The sequence below is a fragment of the Calidris pugnax genome, unplaced genomic scaffold (assembly GCF_001431845.1).
Source record: "Calidris pugnax isolate Ruff unplaced genomic scaffold, ASM143184v1 scaffold294, whole genome shotgun sequence".
Taxonomy (NCBI): Eukaryota; Metazoa; Chordata; class Aves; order Charadriiformes; family Scolopacidae; genus Calidris; species Calidris pugnax.
Window position 1 is genome coordinate 1,742,590 of NW_015094505.1, and position 18,566 is coordinate 1,761,155.

The following is an 18,566-nucleotide window of genomic DNA, read 5'->3' on the forward strand; positions in this document are numbered from 1 at the left end:
TCTGCCTTCTCCCTAAAACCTCTGCAGCATCTCATTGACCAGTACACTGACCAGCTTATTAGTGGTGCGCTTTCTGTTGGGGAGAGAAATGAGGCACGGGCAAGTAAGACTGGAATTTGCTTTATTTTGGTTTTCAAAGATTTCAAAGGGTTCTTCCTCATCTCTTCCTCAGTATATAACCATCGAAGAAAGTATTTTACCCTGTGCATCAGCTAAGGTGCTGGGGAGGTGTGAATAGAGAGGGTGTGGAAAGAGGAGCAGTGGGAAGAGCAGCCAGAGCCCACTCCCTGGGTCAGAATCAAAGGAGAGGAGGAGGAGCCTCAGCAAGACCAAGGAAGTACCGTGGCTGTGGCTCTGCAGGTGCTGGTGCAGAGCTGCTAAGGAGGTATGTCCCACCACGGCACAGCTGCTGCAAGGAGGGGATCTCCTGCCTACGTGTCAGCTGAGCCCTGGGACAGAGACATTTCCCACCGCTCAGACAGGACTCATGTTGTTCAGCAGAAAATGGCTCTGGCCTCCCAAGTGCGTCAAGTGTGGTGAATCCTCCACCCTCCAAACCCCACACAGAGGAGACTGCAGGAGCATCTGTTGTAAATCTTTTTCTCTGGACAAGAGCAGGAAGCACAACTTTCACAAGAAAAATGGAGAAAAATCATCCGGGCCTTTTCTTTGCACCCCTCCTGGAGCCCTTTGTGATCTAAGTTGTTTAGAAAGTAAATGAAATGGGGTGAGCCAGAGAAACAGTAATGGTTATTTCTCCAAGAAAGAAAAGCTTAATTTTACCATGGGGATCTCGTGTCTGCCATGACCCTTCCAACAGCTCATAGGAAGGCAGGAGGAATTAACCAGCAGCGAGGACTGGTTCATTCTTGCAGATCTGTGAAGAGTTTCATCTTTGGTCTTAAGAAAAACATCCCCACTCCTACAAAAAACCCAAACCCAGCCAAACACCACCTAGCCCCCCATTGGGAACGGGCAGCTTCTCCATAGCTTACAGCACTCTCCTTTTTCCATCTGACCAAAGCAGTCCTGGAGCTTGTGACCTCTTTGGAGACTTCCCTGGGCTGTAATGGAGATAGTCAGTGCGTGAAGGGCAGGCAACATCCCACCAGTGGCAACCCTGGAGGGGCTGGTTCCACAGAAGGTGAGAGGAAAGGGAAGTGGGAGGAGGATTAACAGGCTCAGAACCATTTGTCTTTCACTCGTGGTTAGTATCTGCTCAGCTAACTGGCAATGCAGATCAACAGCTCAGATTTTTCCATCCAATCTAAGTGAGCTAGCCTTTGGGTTTCATTCAAGTAATTGTTCTAATGGATAATAATGTATTATTATGACTAGAGGGCTTATTACTAGAATGTTGTACTAAATTCAATAACCCGAACTCACCATATATTGTCTCTCTTGTGGGAGCTTCAGCTGTTTGAGAAGGAGCCTCAGAGTTGCGTGATCATCCCTAAAACCTTCTCACTTAAGTTCCAACTTTGGAGAACAAGTTGTTCATCATATGCTGAATTCAGCCTTGGAGTAACTCCAGTGAAAACAAAAGGAGTAACAACAGGAACGGATTAGGCCCAATTGCTTTCACATTTCTCCAACTTGAATTTCCAATTCCAATACTAAAGTTAAAAGAAAAAGGAACCCAGCAAATGGCACAGTGACAAATAGACTTCAAAAGCAAACTCTGCCTGGCTGTGACCTCATGCCCTTTGGGAAGCGCACCAAGGTGAGCTTCCACAACCTTACCCATAAAGAAAGCCCTGCTGGCAGGCGCACCAGGCATTTCTACTTCTGCCGCTGAATTGTAACAATTTTTGCTCAGAATGGTCAAACCCATCCTGCAGTTGGAGACTGCTACACTTGAGACTACTGACCTTGCACACGACCGAAATAAATCTAGTATCTGCCAAGCTGAGATAGAAAGTCATGAGGATTTAATTTCACAAAAACATACTGAGTGAGATTAAGCACTGTGCGTTCTGTACTGACCCCTTTTCCAGGGAGAGGGCACGGTCTCACCTACAAACCCCTATCTGATAGATCATCACCTCGGCATCTCTCTGGTTAAAAGTTAAAAAGAGAGAGCAAGTGGAATAAGGACAGAGACAGAGGGACCCAAGCTCCCCTGCTGGCTATCGAACCACCCTTTCTCTTGATGTTTGCTGCACCACTCGCTCATCAGCTTTTAAGTAAGTTCCTTCTGACTTTGACCCACTGTTTCCTGCTGGGGCTGATGAGCCACGAGGGCAGAGTCGCTTCCTCTGGGCCAGTTCCTCCGCAGGCACTTTCAGTGGCTGCCACATGCAGTTAGCCTAAAAAAAAAAGCCACTCTTGTTTTCCCTGGAGTTATTCCCAGGCTGTTTCAGTGTGTTGCAAAGTGGGGTAGCAGAATTATCCAGTCATCAAAGCACTAAACTGCAAAGTCAGAAGCCCTGGGTTCAATTCCCAGCTCATATTAAACCAACACTAACCGTATGCCCTCTTTGTGTCTCCACGCACTCATCTGAGGCTTGTAGCAAGAAAGGTGACGCTCATTTCAAGTTATTCTGAAACAAATAAGAAATTTATAAAACATGACAGCAGCACAAAAAGTTAAGAGCAGGTTTGACCCATGAGCTTTACAATGCAAAGGCACCGCTGCGTTCCACTGACGGGCTGGAGGCGGAGGAGCTCAGCTCGGCTGCTATCTAGCCCAGAAATCACGGCACATTGTTTGCAAACTTATCAGGAGTGACTTGAATTGTGAATTAGCTTCAGCAGGCAGCTGGCAGGCTGCTGGAGCATACAGTGCCTGCTGAATCCGCACTTCCTGCTGGAGACGTGAGAAGGAGAAGGCAAACTATGAAAGAGCCGAGGAACTGCTCCCAAACTCAAGGCAAAACTACGTGCAGCGCAGGCACAGCCGCTGGCCCTGGGGCCAAACCAGAATTCCCAGCAGCAGCAGTGCTGGTCCTACTCAGCCCTTTCTATAGAGAGATCTCAAAGTGCTTCATGAAGATCAGGTTCATCCATGTGGGCCTTTCCGGGTCAGACTGGAGCTGGAAGGGCAGCGGTGGGACCTCCTCAGACCCACGCTGGGACCCTGCCGGCAGCCCTCCAGCACACAGCGCCAGGCTGCTGATTGCTTGCTTGCTTATTTTGGCACCTTGGTTTGTGGAAAAATCACCCAATCTATGACAAAAGCAGCAGCAGACACCCAGAGGTGTCCTGGCCAGCCTTACCCGAGCGCTCACCCGGAGAGGAGAGCAGAGCTACATGGTCAGATGCCCGCTCCTTGCAGACAGACATTCCCCCCACGCTGCAGGTTACGAAGCTGGAGCCCCTGTACATTGCCCTGGATCCAGGTCTGCACGTGCCCACACAGAGAAGTAACAGAAAGATGCCTCCTGGATCTGACAGGAACACCACAGCATCAGCACTTTAGGGAAAAAAAAAAACCATCCTGTGCATGGCAATTCCCTGAAGCCAAGTGAAATGTGCCACAGCACGCTTCTGAGGGACTTCACGGGGCTGGGAAAACAGCCAATATGCAACATTTCCCTAGAAAAGCTCCCTTGCTGTAGGGAGTAGGGCCTTTCCATTCATTTCAGGGTGTCCTCTGGCATGGGTTTGTGTCAGCCTTACAACCAAAGAGCACTGACCTTTTATCTGTTTTAAGGTTATTAGTACAATGAAGTCCAAACCTCACAATGGAAAGTCAGCACTTACTCTGAAACAAAGGGGGTACATTGCGAGTGAAAAGCAAGGAAACAACAGAAAGTTGTAGGGATGGAAGCTGCAGGAGAAAGGCAGTTCAGCTGTGCTTCAGGCAGCGTAACCGCTGCTCGTCAGAGACTGCTCCGCGCTGCGCCAGCCACGAGACGCCATCCTGTGGTCACCCACATCGCCAGGAGCTTCTCCTCTCTGGGCTGAAGCACCCAACCCAGTTACAAGTGCCTCGTGCATCCTCGTGCTCATCCTCAGTCCTGTATTAACTAGGCTCCTTTAATGCAAGGCAAGGCTGAAAAACTTCAGATGGTCTCCAAAACACCTAATAAGCCACGATAAACGCAAGCTGTAAGATGTGGCCGTGGCAGGGCCGGTTTGCTCTCTGCATGCACTTATACCTCAGCATGAACCTCCTGTTGGCAACAAGGCTGACCATGACAGTGCCCAGGAGAACCATCGCCGTCTCCACCCCAGGCAGGAGGAGGACCAGCCCTGCCCTCCCTCTCCTTCCTGCCGGGGGACATTCCTTCTCCTGCTCTGCTGTGGTGCTCTCTCTACAGTTCTTTGCCCCAGCAAGTACCCCATGCTCTCCCACTGTGCCCACAGCCTTTTGGGCATCTCCATCCCACTCCTACAACCCCCAGTTCCCCTCTCATTTATCACAGAATCACAGAAGGGTTTGCGGTGGAAGGGAGCTTAAAGATAATCCATTTCCAACCCCCTGCCCTGGGCGGGGACACCTCCCACCAGACCAGGTTGCTCAAGTCCAGGCTGGATGGGGCTTTGAGCACCTCCAGGGATGGGGCCTCCACAGCTTCTCTGGGCAACCTGGGCCAGGGTCTCAATACCCTCACAGCAAACAATTTCTTCCTAATATCTAACCTAAATCTCCCCTCTTTCAGTTTAAAACCGTTCCCCCTTGCCCTATGGCTCCCCTCCCTGATCCAGAGTCCCTCCCCATCTCTCCTGGAGCCCCTTTAGGGACTGGAAGGGGTTCTAAGGTCTCCCCAGAGATCTTATATCTTATCCCCTCCCCCCCGTGAAGTTCAGCCCACAGATGCCTGGGACATACCCTGACGTTGCATGGAAGCTGGCGATTCTCAACAGCAACTACGCTGCTAAAGACACAAAGCTGAGCATCCAGCCATGCTTTGGATGGCCAACAAGCACATCTCTGACCTTCGAGGCTGATGCCAACTCAGCATAAACGGGGCAGGAGGGAAGCTGTGAAGGTAGAAGAAGCTGTGAATGCAGATCCAGGTAGCCCTCCATACCCCTCCTTGTTGACCAACTGGCCCACCTACCCCTGCTGCCTCACATTGCTCATGCTGCTGGCTCCTAATACAGGAGAGGAAAACAAATCAGGAAAAAGAAGAAAAGAAAGAAGTGACCAGCAGCAATAACAGTCCTCAAAAGGCAAACGTTTCCTATTACAGGGCTGGCTCTTTCAGGCACTTTGATGTCCCTTCTCCCACACAGAGCTGTTTCTTTCATAGCCTGTTCCTGCACACAAGCACAATATTACACGTATTATACATCGCACATCCCCAGCTCTTATTTAAAGCATGTTTGTCCCAACTCACTGTACTTTCTTCTCCATATCATTTTTCAAACCAGTTCTCATACATCATAGGCACAGCAGCATTTTTATTCTAGCTTCCCCTTTCACATTTATTTTTCTTACAAATTCTTGGAGGTTCTGGTCATAAGTAGAGAAGTGTTGACACTTCACTAGGCTTGACACTGAGTCACTAAAGTCCATGGCAGTAGCTGAATTTTTCCAAAATTTTAGGGGCTTGTAGAGCAAAGGATTTACTTTGTCAGAGGTCAGATACAACATTTAGGTTCAGATTCTGGGGCCAGTCTTTTTTTCAGTGGTGCCCAGGGACAGGACAAGAGGGAACGGGCACAAACTTGAACATAAGAAGTTCCATCTAAACATGAGGAGGAACTTCTTTCCTGTGAGGGTGGCAGAGCCCTGGCAGAGGCTGCCCAGGGAAGTGGTGGAGTCTCCTTCTCTGGAGACATTCAAACCCCACCTGGACACGTTCCTGTGGGACCTGCTCTGGGTGGACCTGCTCTGGGAGGGGGTTGGACTAGATGATCTCCAGAGGTCCCTTCCAACCCCATAGCATTCCATGATTCTGGACCAGTTACCTGGAGTTATTTACAGTTTTTGATAGCACCTGCTTCCTACCTGTGTATTACAGAGCCAAACTTTTTCATACCAAAACAGACTGCTGACCATGCACTGCATTGATAAACACAGCAGTTCTCATGGCAAATTTAAATTGCAAATTATTTAGAGCAAGGAAAAAAAAAATCTTATTTGTTCTAGCACAATAAGGTTTTCATAATCTGCCTTATAAACTACCCCAACACAAATAATAGCCTGGCGCTTGCTTCACTGCCGGGAAAGTCCACAAGTGGTGGGGACCGTGGCAGAACGGGGAGGTTTCTGTAGGCAATGCAAGGGTTAATGCAGGCATCTTCTGAGAAAACAAATGCCTGTCACTCCCTCCAAAATTCACTCAACTCACGGTTTTAAATATGAGATACTTTTGCATAAACTATATCCAAATGCCTGGTGGAATTCAAACACAATGGCTAATTCTCCCAGAAGACACACATTGTGTTATCTGACAAATAACCAAAACATCCCCAAATTCTGCTATACCCCAAAATGAGAGACATGCAACAGTCCACAGAATCCCCCAGGAATTTTACCACAGCTATTTACTAAGACAGACAACCTATGGTAATTAACATCTAATAATAATTGTGTTTGTATAAAAATCTCATGGCCCTCAGAAATAAGGGAGACTAAAGGCATTAGAGAGATTATACAGTGCAAGACTGTATAATATGTATATAATATATATAGAAATACACATATTTTTGGACAGAAAGGAACTGCCAGACAGCCTGGTGTCACTGTCACCACTCGTTGAAGTCACAGGGGGTCATTACTGCAAACTGGTGTCCAGTTTGTATAGCTTCAGAAATAATTCTTGGCCTTTTCTCCAAAAAAGCAAAGGGAACAGTCCTATGGCTTCATGAAATACTTGAACCCATGTTAACACAAAGCTTTTTTTTTTTTAATTATGAGGTTACCAGGAATATTATATGCAGATGAAATTCCTCCAGGAAAAACAAGTTCTCATCTCTGTTGTCACACAACAGATTAGCCGGGCCTAGAGATAAGAATGTGAGTATTTGCAAAAAAAAAAGAAAAAAATCATTTCCCAAGACTAGTCTATTGTGTTGGTGCACCGGAACACAGGAGCCCCAAATCCACCTAAGCCTGCTCAAGTTCACCTCCACATACAGCCCCCAGCGTGGCTCTGGGCAGAGACATGTGCCAGGCTGAAGCCTCACATTTTTTAAAATGTTTTTAGCATTTTGAGTTGTTAAAATGACTACTCTTATTTTTATCGTGACTTAATAAAAAAAAAAAAAAAAAAAACAAACCCCACTTTAGTGCTTTCATACAGTATAGCTTTCCTTGTGCATTTCAAGAAGGAGTTCCCCAATAAAGTTTGCAGGATTCAGATTTACATCCTCACTCACTGACAGTTTAATTACTTTCATTGTAGGAGAAAGTATTTAATCACATACAGTCTGAAAAGCAGCCCCTAAAATACAGGCTTTTGGGCCCACAATCCCCAATTTGAAATTCAATGAAGGAGTCCGGAACAGGCATACTGTGATCCATTTCCTGATTCAGAATACTTGATATTATCAAAACAGGAAGAGTTCCACAGCTGACACACACATTTTTCTACACCATTGGTAAAATCCTTCCAGCTTTTTAAGGCCACAAAAGGAGGATTTCGGCACACTTCAGATATGATCTAAAGGCAGTGCTAGTCAACAAGCCCCACACAGACCAACATCGTAATGCAGTGCTAATTAACAGAGTAAAAATTAAATTGTCCATCTAAAATGCTGCTTGAGTTATGCTGGGATTTGTTGGTATTTTAACTTTCTCCTCAACAGTTACAACACTAAAGGTTAAGTAGTCACTGGTGATTCTCAGCAATAGGTGAGCATTAATGGTTCCTTATTTAAGAAAAGGAGGGGAAGGAAAAACTAAAAGGAATTCTCAGACACTCCTCCTGGCATCCTGCTTGTGTTCAGCACAAATAATAAAAAAACCCAGTTGTTAAGTGTAAGTATGATCAGTTACACGCTAAAGCTGACTCCCAGCACCAGCTGGCCACCTTCCCATCCCAAACTGGTATCTAACTCATCACAGACAAGACAGTTAACTCCAGAAACACAGCTTTTAGTCAGGGAACGCTGTACTAGTCTTTACACCCCAACAGATCCTGTGAGCGGCAGTGACTCACGCAGTGAAGTATCAGCTGTCAGAGTATTAAAAAATTCACGTTTTAAAATGAACAAGTGGCCTCACAGCTACGGGTGTGAAACAATAGGGTCCTAGATGGGACCTGTTACATTACACAACGACATTAATTGTGAAACAGACACAGTGTGTGTGCACATTATGTATGTATTTTATAAAAGAGCAATGTCTTCTGAAGAGCAGAGAGTAGCCAGAACACTAAAAATAAAAAATGCTGTAACAAGAGTGAATATTTGTGCGTTTGCTTTATGAAGCTTACATTCTAATGTTTACAAAGGCCAGCACTTATATAAGACTCTCCACTAACAAACAAATCTGGAATACATCAATTGTACAGGTAAGTCAGCCAAAAATAAGCAAATAGCTGTGCTCTTCTCGGTTTTAAGAAAGCATGCAATAGGTTTCCCCCTTCTGCCACCCCTTGTTCAGATTCCCAAATCACAGTACCAGTAACAGCATGGTATCATGAACCCGGGGCACAGGTAACAGGTCGAATTTTATCACAGACTCTTTATCAATAGTTTGCAAATGTAAAATCAGCCTTCTTTTAGCACCAAGAAGGCAGAGAAGATACAGGCATGAATAAAAAAATAATTAAGCAATTTAAGACACCAAAAATTCAAGAAATAGCACTGTGCATATACAAATAAAATTAACATTCAATACTGCAGAGCTCATTTAAAAATGGCACCAATGGACAATAGTTTACAATATGCACATTTATTTGAGGTGGGGAACTAACGCTCCACAGGTGAAAATGATAATACAAATAATAGTGCCACTGTTGGCCCATTATGGTACTACTTACAATTTAATGGAAACACTTTTAAAAATAATCTGGTATGTACAAATCTTCTGGAAACTCAACGGCTTCTTCGGAACAGGAAAAAAAAAACCAAACCCAAAACCTATGGTTTTCCCCCTCCCCCTTTTAGCCAGACAGTATTGCCAGAGATTGTGCTCACTTTTAAAGCACATAATCTTAAATTCAGTGCTATTTTCTTTCAAAAAGATCAGAAGTTGTACTTTTAGATAACAAAAGCATTTATGTTACAAACATTCAAAAATGGAAGCTTATGATTCTGGCAGACAATGTTGCGTATTAAATACAAACCAGCCAGCAATTACTGAACATAAAAAACTTATTCAATCATAAAAAAATACTATAATTCATCACCACAGACTTTTTACATAGTTATAAATAATAAATAGCATAACACAGTAGATTACAAACGGATTTATTTTGCCCCGTTAAAGTCTTTAAAAAGTAAAATATCTCTTGTCCTACCTCAGACCGACCAAGGTACTGTTATCAAGACTACTCACAGCTCAACTCCTTCGCCAAACAATGTGCAGAGCTCAATTCAGTCCAACCTCTTAAGTCTTTCCTTAGGAATCAAATATTCTCTTAGCTCTTTGTTCTCCACCAGCGAAGGCATCGACGCTGCAGGCAGTGGCAGGTGGGACTTGGGCAGCCCGTGGCACCTCGCGAGGGAGCAGAGGCTTGGGAAAGGAGCTCGGAGGGAAGCAGCAGGGAGGACAGGTTCTGGTAAGCACTCCATGGACAAGCTCTACACAAAGGACTTCTCCCTCCCTCCCTCCCTCCCACCCCTCCGGTTTACATTCCCTAATTCTGTAACAATGTCCCCTAAGGCACAAAAATACCTATGACCTCAATGCCACAGGAGACATCGATGGTGCCGTACGTGGTTCTCCTACACAGTAGTTTAAATAGCTTAGTTATCTGCACTCTATGTCTTAGATCGAGGCATGGGATTCATCTTCCTTGGCCAAATCGTGCTGAATATTGACCTCGTTTCATATAATCTGTAGGATAAAGGAACGGGGGAGAGAACTATGCAGCTATTTTAATCATGTTTGTAGACTATTATTTCTTCATTGATGGCAAAAGTGCCAGTCATGAGTTATTTTGCTGTGGGTTGGCTGGTTGTTTGCTTTTTTTTTTTTAAATAGAGTGAGATTTCCAGACCCACTGTGGTCTTCTGTAATAAAAATGACTAGCAGCACTAAGAAAAGATTATTTTTTTTCCTCCTTTCTGTAAGAGAATTTGAGGCTAGGGACTGAAACAAACCAAGGAGAATAGTTTTACGTGGTGATAGAAGTGCCAGAAAATAAATTAGTATTTTCAAATCCTTCCAAACCAAATATTTCCCTAGGCAGTGACCACGATAATGACAGAAGTATTTTCCTAAAAATTGCAACACCAATAGGTAGAAACCTATTCTCGGAATCAAAAAGTATACGCAAGTTCCTGAAAGCAAAAAAGTTAGTATAATCTGAGCAGACACCTTGTTTAAAAAATAAATTCACAAAACCAGACATGAATGTGGTTTACAACGTCCATTAAATGGATAAATCAAAATCACTGGAAAGTCGCCAAGGATTACAGTTACAATAATTTTTCCTTTGAATAATCCACGCGCTAATGGTTCAAGGATGAGAGTTCGTTTCTCTGTCCGAGTGTACAGCGAGGGAACAGCACAGCCAGACACTGACTCAGAAGGTTAAGTCACTTCGGTGAGAGATCATCCATCAAAATGAATGAAGAGCAGGAGTTGGAGCACGTTACAGGAGACTCTGTGGTTATGCTGCCTTTAGTCAGGGATTCGGAGGAAGAGCCAACGCTGCTGCTGCTTCCATCGAGAATATCTGAAGACAGGCTGGGGAGAGAGAAAAAGGTTATTTAGCAAGACAGGCACAATGACTTTGTGTACAGAGCTAAGGTACTTCTGCCTTTGTAGAAAAGATGTAGGAGACCTATACTACCACTCAGTCTTTTCTGTAAGACTGGCGGCCCTGAAGACTCCTTTTTTTCTCTAGCATGTTATATACATATTCATGCTCCTTATGGGAATGAGGAGCAGAATTTTATTACTTTTTTTTTTTTAACATGCAGAATAAATTATGACTCCAGTTAGAGAAAGGAGGTGAAAACTAATGAGAATGAAACCTTGAAAGGAAAGGCATAATAAGAATCTAATCAGCAATGCAGCAAAGACATCATTAATTAACTAGTATGTTCTTTAATGTTGCGCTACACAAAGCAAGATTTTGAAACCTATTTTTCCCTTGTAAGTAAGGAATTCCTGTTTGGATTTCCAAGTCTTGATACAAGATTCCAGAGGGCAAGCAAATTGATGCTTTTTTCAATTTAGCTGGAAGCAACACAAAAAAAAACCCCAACCAATTTCAAGGCACTTTCAAGGTAAACAAGTTATAGCGATATAGAGTTAATATTTTAGAATACTTAGTATCTGAGACTTGACAGAAAAGAACTCAGAAAAGAACATTAAAAAAACCTTTTTATGATCATAATACAGAAAGGAGACAGACACTAAAGATAATGAATGTATCAACACAAACCATGTAAGTGCAGGAACTATTCACACACATACTATATATGACCCCCACCTACAGCATACCCAAGTGATGAAGCATCTTTGAGGCAAAGCAACTTTGGTTACAAACGAACAGGGATTTGTAACAATTATATTCAGGATAAAAGTTTCGATACACAAAATCTAGGCTCAAGTCCGCCCAGGAATACTTATCAGAGGAGCAGGACCATTGTCACGCTATACCACAGGAATAGTTCCCAGTGATACACATACACAACCTATACACAGAGTATTTTTTCTGTAAAAAAGCAGAACAAAACCAGGAATCTTGTGATAAACACATATTCCCTGTTTTCAGCATTTCAGGGCACGTGAAATATTTTACCATGAACTGAGATCTGTCAGATGTGTAACATCTGGAGAAAGCATGTTGGTTGTTCCTTGAAAAAGTCTCTTTGGCTGACTTTCAGTTTCCATTTCACCTAAGGAAAATAGTGCAAAAAATCAAACTCACTTGAATCTCCACAACGCCCATTTAATATTTACCTATTGAAACAGAGGGGTTTGTCCCACAATAGAGCAAAGTTCCATCTGTAAATCTTCTAATTCAGCCAACCCAAGCACTTGGGTAAGACATTAATTTGATGTTAGCTGTTGTTTAACCATTGAGTCCATCCTTAATTTAACCAGTGCTTCAGCAGCATCTGAGGGGCTACAATGGTCTCAAAGACACAAAACAAGGCACTGGCTACTAAGAATACAATCAGTCAAAATAATCTAAAGCAAACTAATTACTGTTACTTAGCTTTAAGTAAGCATTTGAGATAAGGCAACTGACATAAGCCAAAATACAGACATTAAAATTCTTAGTGATTATGAAAGCAGGAGCAGTTCAGGGTATCACCTCCCTGCGTATAACATTGTGATACACATGTACACTTTTACGGAAGAGCTGAATAAAAAAAGAAACTGCCATGTGTATGCACTTCTACTTACTCATCATGGATCAGACTATCTTTGTACCTGTAATCATCTACTGACATTAAAAGATTAAACATGACGGGGAGAACTTGTATAATCTGCCCTGCGAATGAGCTGGCTCATTAATAGCTTCTCTACAATAGACACAGTGGAAGTATCATGAACTTGCCAATAACAAGCTTAGAGAAAAAAAAAAAACAAAAAAAAAACCCACCACCTCTCAGCTACAGTATATTTTAATTTTTAGTTTGGCAACAAAAACACACGAAAGAAATAATTTTTCTGGCATTTTACCTACACTTCACAGCAGTGGTGGTGTCAGTTTGAAGAGCTGGCAGAGGTTAAGCATTATACAAACCCAGTATATATTAATATGTTACGCAAAAGAATTTTACTACTGTTCATTTTATAGAAGACTGATAACTTCCCCCCCTAAAAAAATTTTTGTATCTCCATGGGGATACATTCACTTCTCTGAAGGAAAGGAGTAACAACTTCTATCAAGCAGAATGGGCAAAAAAACATTTCTAAAATACTCGGTCTTACACAAAAATGAAGAAAATCCAAACCACCAACATAGGTAACTCTTTTGTCACTCGAAATTTGACTGAGACAGATCTGCACCACTACAACACGTTGCAGTCTCCCAGCATTAATTCCCCAGAGCTGTGAAGTGTTCTTCAACACACTGCTTTCTTCCCTCCACATATTATGGGTGTCGATTTGTTAACCTGGCACATCTGAACACAAACCATAAAGCTAATGCTAAAATTCAGAAAATAACAGCATTATGTATTTAGGAAAATAAACTAGGTTCATTTAAATAGATTAGAAGTTTTGAAATTAAGTAACATTTTGAAAATGCCTTGATATTTCCAGTAAAAGAGGCAAATTCCTACTCCACACGTGCACATAGATAGGAAACACAGTACAAATATCTATTCCCAATTGATCCCTGAGCTTGATAAATTTTTGATAAATTCAATTTTTACGCCTCTAAAATTCATAGAAAGTAACAGGCAAGATAGAACCGGCATCCATGAGAAAACGTGTCTCTCTCCCCTGTCAATTCAATATAAATTAGACAATATTATTTATTTGATAGGAAAAGCAGTTCTGAAAAAAAACACAACCAATAAACAGTAACTCTCCTTGAAGGCTAAACATAATTCTTGTAAAATAAAAGGACATGCTTTTGGTGCAGTTTCAGAATGCCTATGTTAAAAAAAAAATACAGGAACAATAGCCAGAGGCACATTTATAAACATCTCAGTCTTACAGTTCTGCCATGAAAACTTGTTCTAAAGTATAATTTGAATATCCTTAACACAGAATACTTCCAGGAGAGAATGCACCTTTCCCCCTTCAGGAGGAAAGAGCACTGATCTATTCCATTCCTCTAAACACTCACCTTCTGAACTTTCAGAGTAAAAACAAACAATCAGTACTAAGTTTAGAAGATACTGCATGATAAGCAACATTCCTAAGATGATCTGAAGGGTGTGCACCATACAGTGGTACTCTTAGGAATGTCAGGGCTTACAAACATTCATAACATCTAATTTGATGCAGAAGAAAGTTTGCCTCTTTCAAGAAGTAGCTGCTTTCAAAGTTTTTCACTCTTGTGTTTTAGACTAGCTACTTTATAAGTTACAACTTGCAAATTCCAGTTCAGCGTGGATACAAGTGCATTATATTTACAGAACAGAAAAAACATGGATAAGAGATAAATGGATCCAGCTGCAAAACTACATCCATATTAAAACACCTGATGACGTAAATACACATACCTTTTCTTTTAATGGGGCCAAGAACACTGGGCCTGATACAGTTGATTGGACTTTGACTCCTCCTGCTAGAGAGAGAGAGAATACTCAGAGGCAAATCTGCAAAGGTTCCAGGTCTGAACACCACCATCAAATCAATACAATCACACGAAACGTTCTTTAAAACTATTCCTCCACAGCTGGAATGCTTAGAAAATATAAAATACATAGAAAACAAAGAAATGCTGCCTATTAGAACAGATTATCTGCCACACAACTTCATAGTAAATTTTCTAGGGTCTTCTTCTCTCAGTGTATCACATCCTCCCTTCACTCCATTTCTAAATTGTGTAATATTTACAGAAAATTTATATGCTGACAAAGTTAATAAAGTTCATTTGAAGTACCCAGGAGTTTCCCCACAAGTTATCAAGTCTAGTTGACACAAGATACTATAAGAGCACCCACTTAAAGCTACCATTGGTAAAGGCTGAACTTTAAGAGCATTGTTATGTGGCAATACTTCAGCCAGAAAAACCTAAAGTCTGTTTTAATGCTTTAACATCAGCTTTAACTAATCTTTGTGCTAACCTTCAAATTTAAGCCAATTTATACCTGTTACTTGCAGATGCTACTTACTTGGAGAATCGCCTTGTTGGACTGGGAATAGGGCTTGGAGGCAATCCATTACTGCTCACAAACATTTGCAATGATGGGGAAAAACATTGCTGCAGAAAAAGCCACATTATGATGCTTCAGAATTTTCTTTTAAATACCCAAGTGTTTCCCCCCCACCCTCCAAACAAAACATCCTCAGTTAAAGAAAAGCTAGTAACAGAATAAGGCAGAGATATCAAATACAGTCTTAAGAGGCATTGAAACTTAATTTGCAAATATATACTGGCTAATGCGATGCTGCTCAGATTAACCTAAAATGCAAACCCACAAGAAACCTGAAAATGAAACAGACACTATTTTCTAAATAAGACTTTTTTTTCTGTTCTTCCTGTTACATTTAGAAGCAGTAGTAGTCCTCAGGAATTACTTCTTTCAAGGGGCTTATTCAAGAAACAAGTTGAGTTTACTCAAAATACATCTGACCTGAAAACGTTAACACAATATTCCAGAGTAGGACAGAGCATTTAGCTCTATGGTTCTGCAGTGAATCTGAGCTTAGCCCATAGCTCAGCATAAAGACCTTTCTGTCAAGTTATCTACTACTGCTTTGTAGTTGTGATTCCAAAGTCACAGGACGAGTCTTATCCCAGGAACACCTTTATCCAGCACTGGTACGTGGCTGCTCCATGCAACATCGATACTAGTAGAGGCATGCAATAAAAATAGTAGCAGTACAAAAGCAAAACCACCAAAAAGGGTGAAAACAAGGTCAAGCAGCCCATTTTTAAATACAGTTGCCAGTTTCTCTGTGCTACACTTCAGTTTTACAGTCCTTGTTGGAAAAAGTAGCTTATTTTCTCCAAGATCCACCTCTTCCCTTTTCCCAGCAGGTGCGATCAGTTTTCAGTGCAAGTCCAGGGTCCCCGAGTCCTCCCTCGCAGTGAGTCTATGCCTTCCTTTCCAGAACCCACGGATGTATTTTTCATCCTCCTCACCTCACAGATTTGCAGCTTCTGGTCTTTGCCTACACTCTACACACACGATACATTCTGATTCTGGTGCTTCTTCCCCAGCATCCCCCCACTCATGCAGCTGAAGATCAGTCCAACTCTGATTACTCTAATGACCTCTTCCAGCTTCCACAGAACCAGAGCCCTAACCCGTCCAAACCTCGCACAAAGAACAGCAACTGAAAACACAACTGGCACACTGCTTAAGCTCTGCAGCTCTACGATGGTAAGCATCTGATTCTTAGAAATCAATAAAATGTGGGCTCGGATTGGAGGTTTTCTGTTGTTGTCTGGTTGTGTTTGTTTTTTTTTTAAACTATCAAACAATTTGTGAAGTTACACACATCTTCACAGTTCACCTTGGTCTAAAATTCTAAAATGTTCTTTCCATTTGGTGTTTCACTCATCCTACCTTTCCTATTCCTCTTGTCGGTGAAGGAGCAGGAGAAACTGGAATGAAGTCTATTCTCTTTGGGGAGGAAGATTTCTCAGACTTGTCCAAGTCATTGTCGCTCTGCAAATACAAGGTTTCCACCTTAAGACTGGCACAGGACATTACCTTAGAATCCAAGACACAGCCTTCTAATGGAAAGTCATCAGGCCAAATGCACAAAATAGCAAAGCAGATGAACTTAAGTTCTTCTTTTATTATTTTCACAGTTAATTCTGCTCTTTCCCTTAAACTCATCAGTTGAGTGTAAAAGTAGAATTAAAAAGGAAACATCTATAAAGAGATTACCAGGCTCAAGCTTTCCTCCCATGACTGGCTTATCTGCATTGCTGTTTGCACTTCCCTAGAATACAAAAAATCCCATCAGTAGCTACAAAGAGGATAACTCCGGCTATTTTATCATCTTGTTTCAATAACACTCACCTCTCATGTGCTGTTTCTCTGTTCATTAAATCCACTCCTTCCTCCTGCAGGAGATAAATGTCATAAGTCTTCCCATAACATTCGATTTATCACAGGTGCTCGGGATAACTTTCATGATTGCATAATTTGCCATTAAGAATTGAAATATGAATAGCAGGAGCACTCCAGAAAGGACTGCCACCAGGCCAGCTCACCGTGTTTCTTGAACGAACACAAGGTGGTTTAAACATGACAACAATAATTTTAACAAGGAAGAGTCCTTCAAGGGGTAAGTCTCCAAAAAGACTCCGTTTCCTCTAGCACTTGAAAAACTCAATAGGAAAGAAACTCCCATTACCTACATACTTCAATGTTATATAATACTTTTCACGCTCTTACTAAATACACAGATAAAAATTACACTTACCCTTCTGATCTGATGAAGTCGGCTACTAGGAATACGAATAGGAGATGATGACAACAACTGAAAAAACAAAGGTGACAGCCACAGTGATTAAATCACACATCAACAGCTCGCATACATCCTATTTACCACCACCTGCGTTCTTAGTGAATTAAAAATGAGCTGTACAACTACATAGGGATGACTCAAATAATGCTGCAAAAAGAAAACGCTGGCCTCCGAGAGAAAAGACTTGTTTCACCACTTACGAATTCATTCTGTCAGTCGGCAAGTGGCACAGATCTCAGACTTGCAAGCAGATTGTGCTCAGCATCTCAGATACATGAGTAGCTCTACGCGCCGTTTAGAGAAGTGAGGTATTATAAATGAAACTATGAAGGTGATACAATTCCCTACTGCCTTGGGTAAGACAACAAACTCCTGCATTAACTTACTCAGCCAGCTGGCTATTAAAAACAGAGAAATCTCAATGTTTCAGCTCAGTCTTGAACACCACTCTCTAAAACTTTACTGATGCAATTTTTCATTTGCATACAATTTTACACACCAAATTCCTCTGGAACTTTGGCTACCAGCACATACAAATGGGTCACCAGTTCACACTCAGGATGCCCACATGTCTACCACAACACCTATTGATTTGAGTCCCAAAAATTTGGATTCTTCTTTTTAAGAAATCTCCTAACAGAAGATTTTGAACTAAAATGCCATCTTGCTTTTTCTGAACAGAAGAAACATATTTCAGAACTTTAAGTTCCATGGTTTTTGAACTTAATATCCTCAGATGAGAAAGAAAAACTCTAGTGGAAAAGAGTATATAGATCTTCAAGCTGACAAGGAAATGGGGGAAAAAAAGAAATTTAACATCTTTGAAAAGTTAAATAACTGCAGTACTGTACACTACCAGACATATACAATAGTGGGCAAAATGTCACCCAGCAAATAAATTACTCTTCTTTAAATGATTTTCCGACGTCATGTTCAGCATTTGCAAAAGAAGATCAGCTCCATTAAAAAAAAAAAACAGGCCGAAAAAGACTTGTGACACTCTCTTTCTTTTTACAAAAATTAAAAGAGCCTTTCATGACTTAATAGTGACAGCAGTTTTCTTTTCCAACCCACATAGGTCCAAATGAGACCGTACTTAATGCTGGGAATCACACACAGCCTCACCTACTGTTGTCTTCTTGAGGACATAAAATTAATACACCAGTATTATTTCATTGTAGGTTGCAGTTACGGAGGATGGGGGGGAGGGGAGGAAAATATGCCTATTCTGCAGCCTGGGAGCTTGCTAGGATGCTTGGTGCAAACACAAATCAAATCTAACTTCGTTTCTGCAGCCCAATTACTTCTCTTAGGTGTAAACAAAAAATGCTTAAGATTCCTTACCATACTGTGACGGCTCATAACTGTTGTACTGTTCCTGCGAGTTCGCAACACGTAAGGTTGAAAAACCTGCGAGTTGTCACTGGGGGGG

The 18,566-nt window shown here is 41.9% G+C and overlaps 1 protein-coding gene across 1 annotated transcript; it reads right to left on the reverse strand.

Moving 5' to 3' along the window:
• Positions 1–8,203: 8,203 nt before the first annotated feature.
• FAM122B (family with sequence similarity 122B) lies at positions 8,204–18,557 on the reverse strand. The gene is made up of 9 exons (XM_014963130.1): positions 18,479–18,557; positions 17,090–17,146; positions 16,684–16,727; positions 16,549–16,603; positions 16,222–16,323; positions 14,821–14,909; positions 14,206–14,270; positions 11,820–11,916; positions 8,204–10,756 (listed from the first exon to the last, which is right to left on the reverse strand). Exons 1-9 carry the CDS (start codon positions 18,494–18,496, stop codon positions 10,606–10,608), a joined length of 678 nt encoding a protein of 225 aa, XP_014818616.1. The 5' UTR covers positions 18,497–18,557; the 3' UTR covers positions 8,204–10,605.
• Positions 18,558–18,566: the final 9 nt, after the last annotated feature.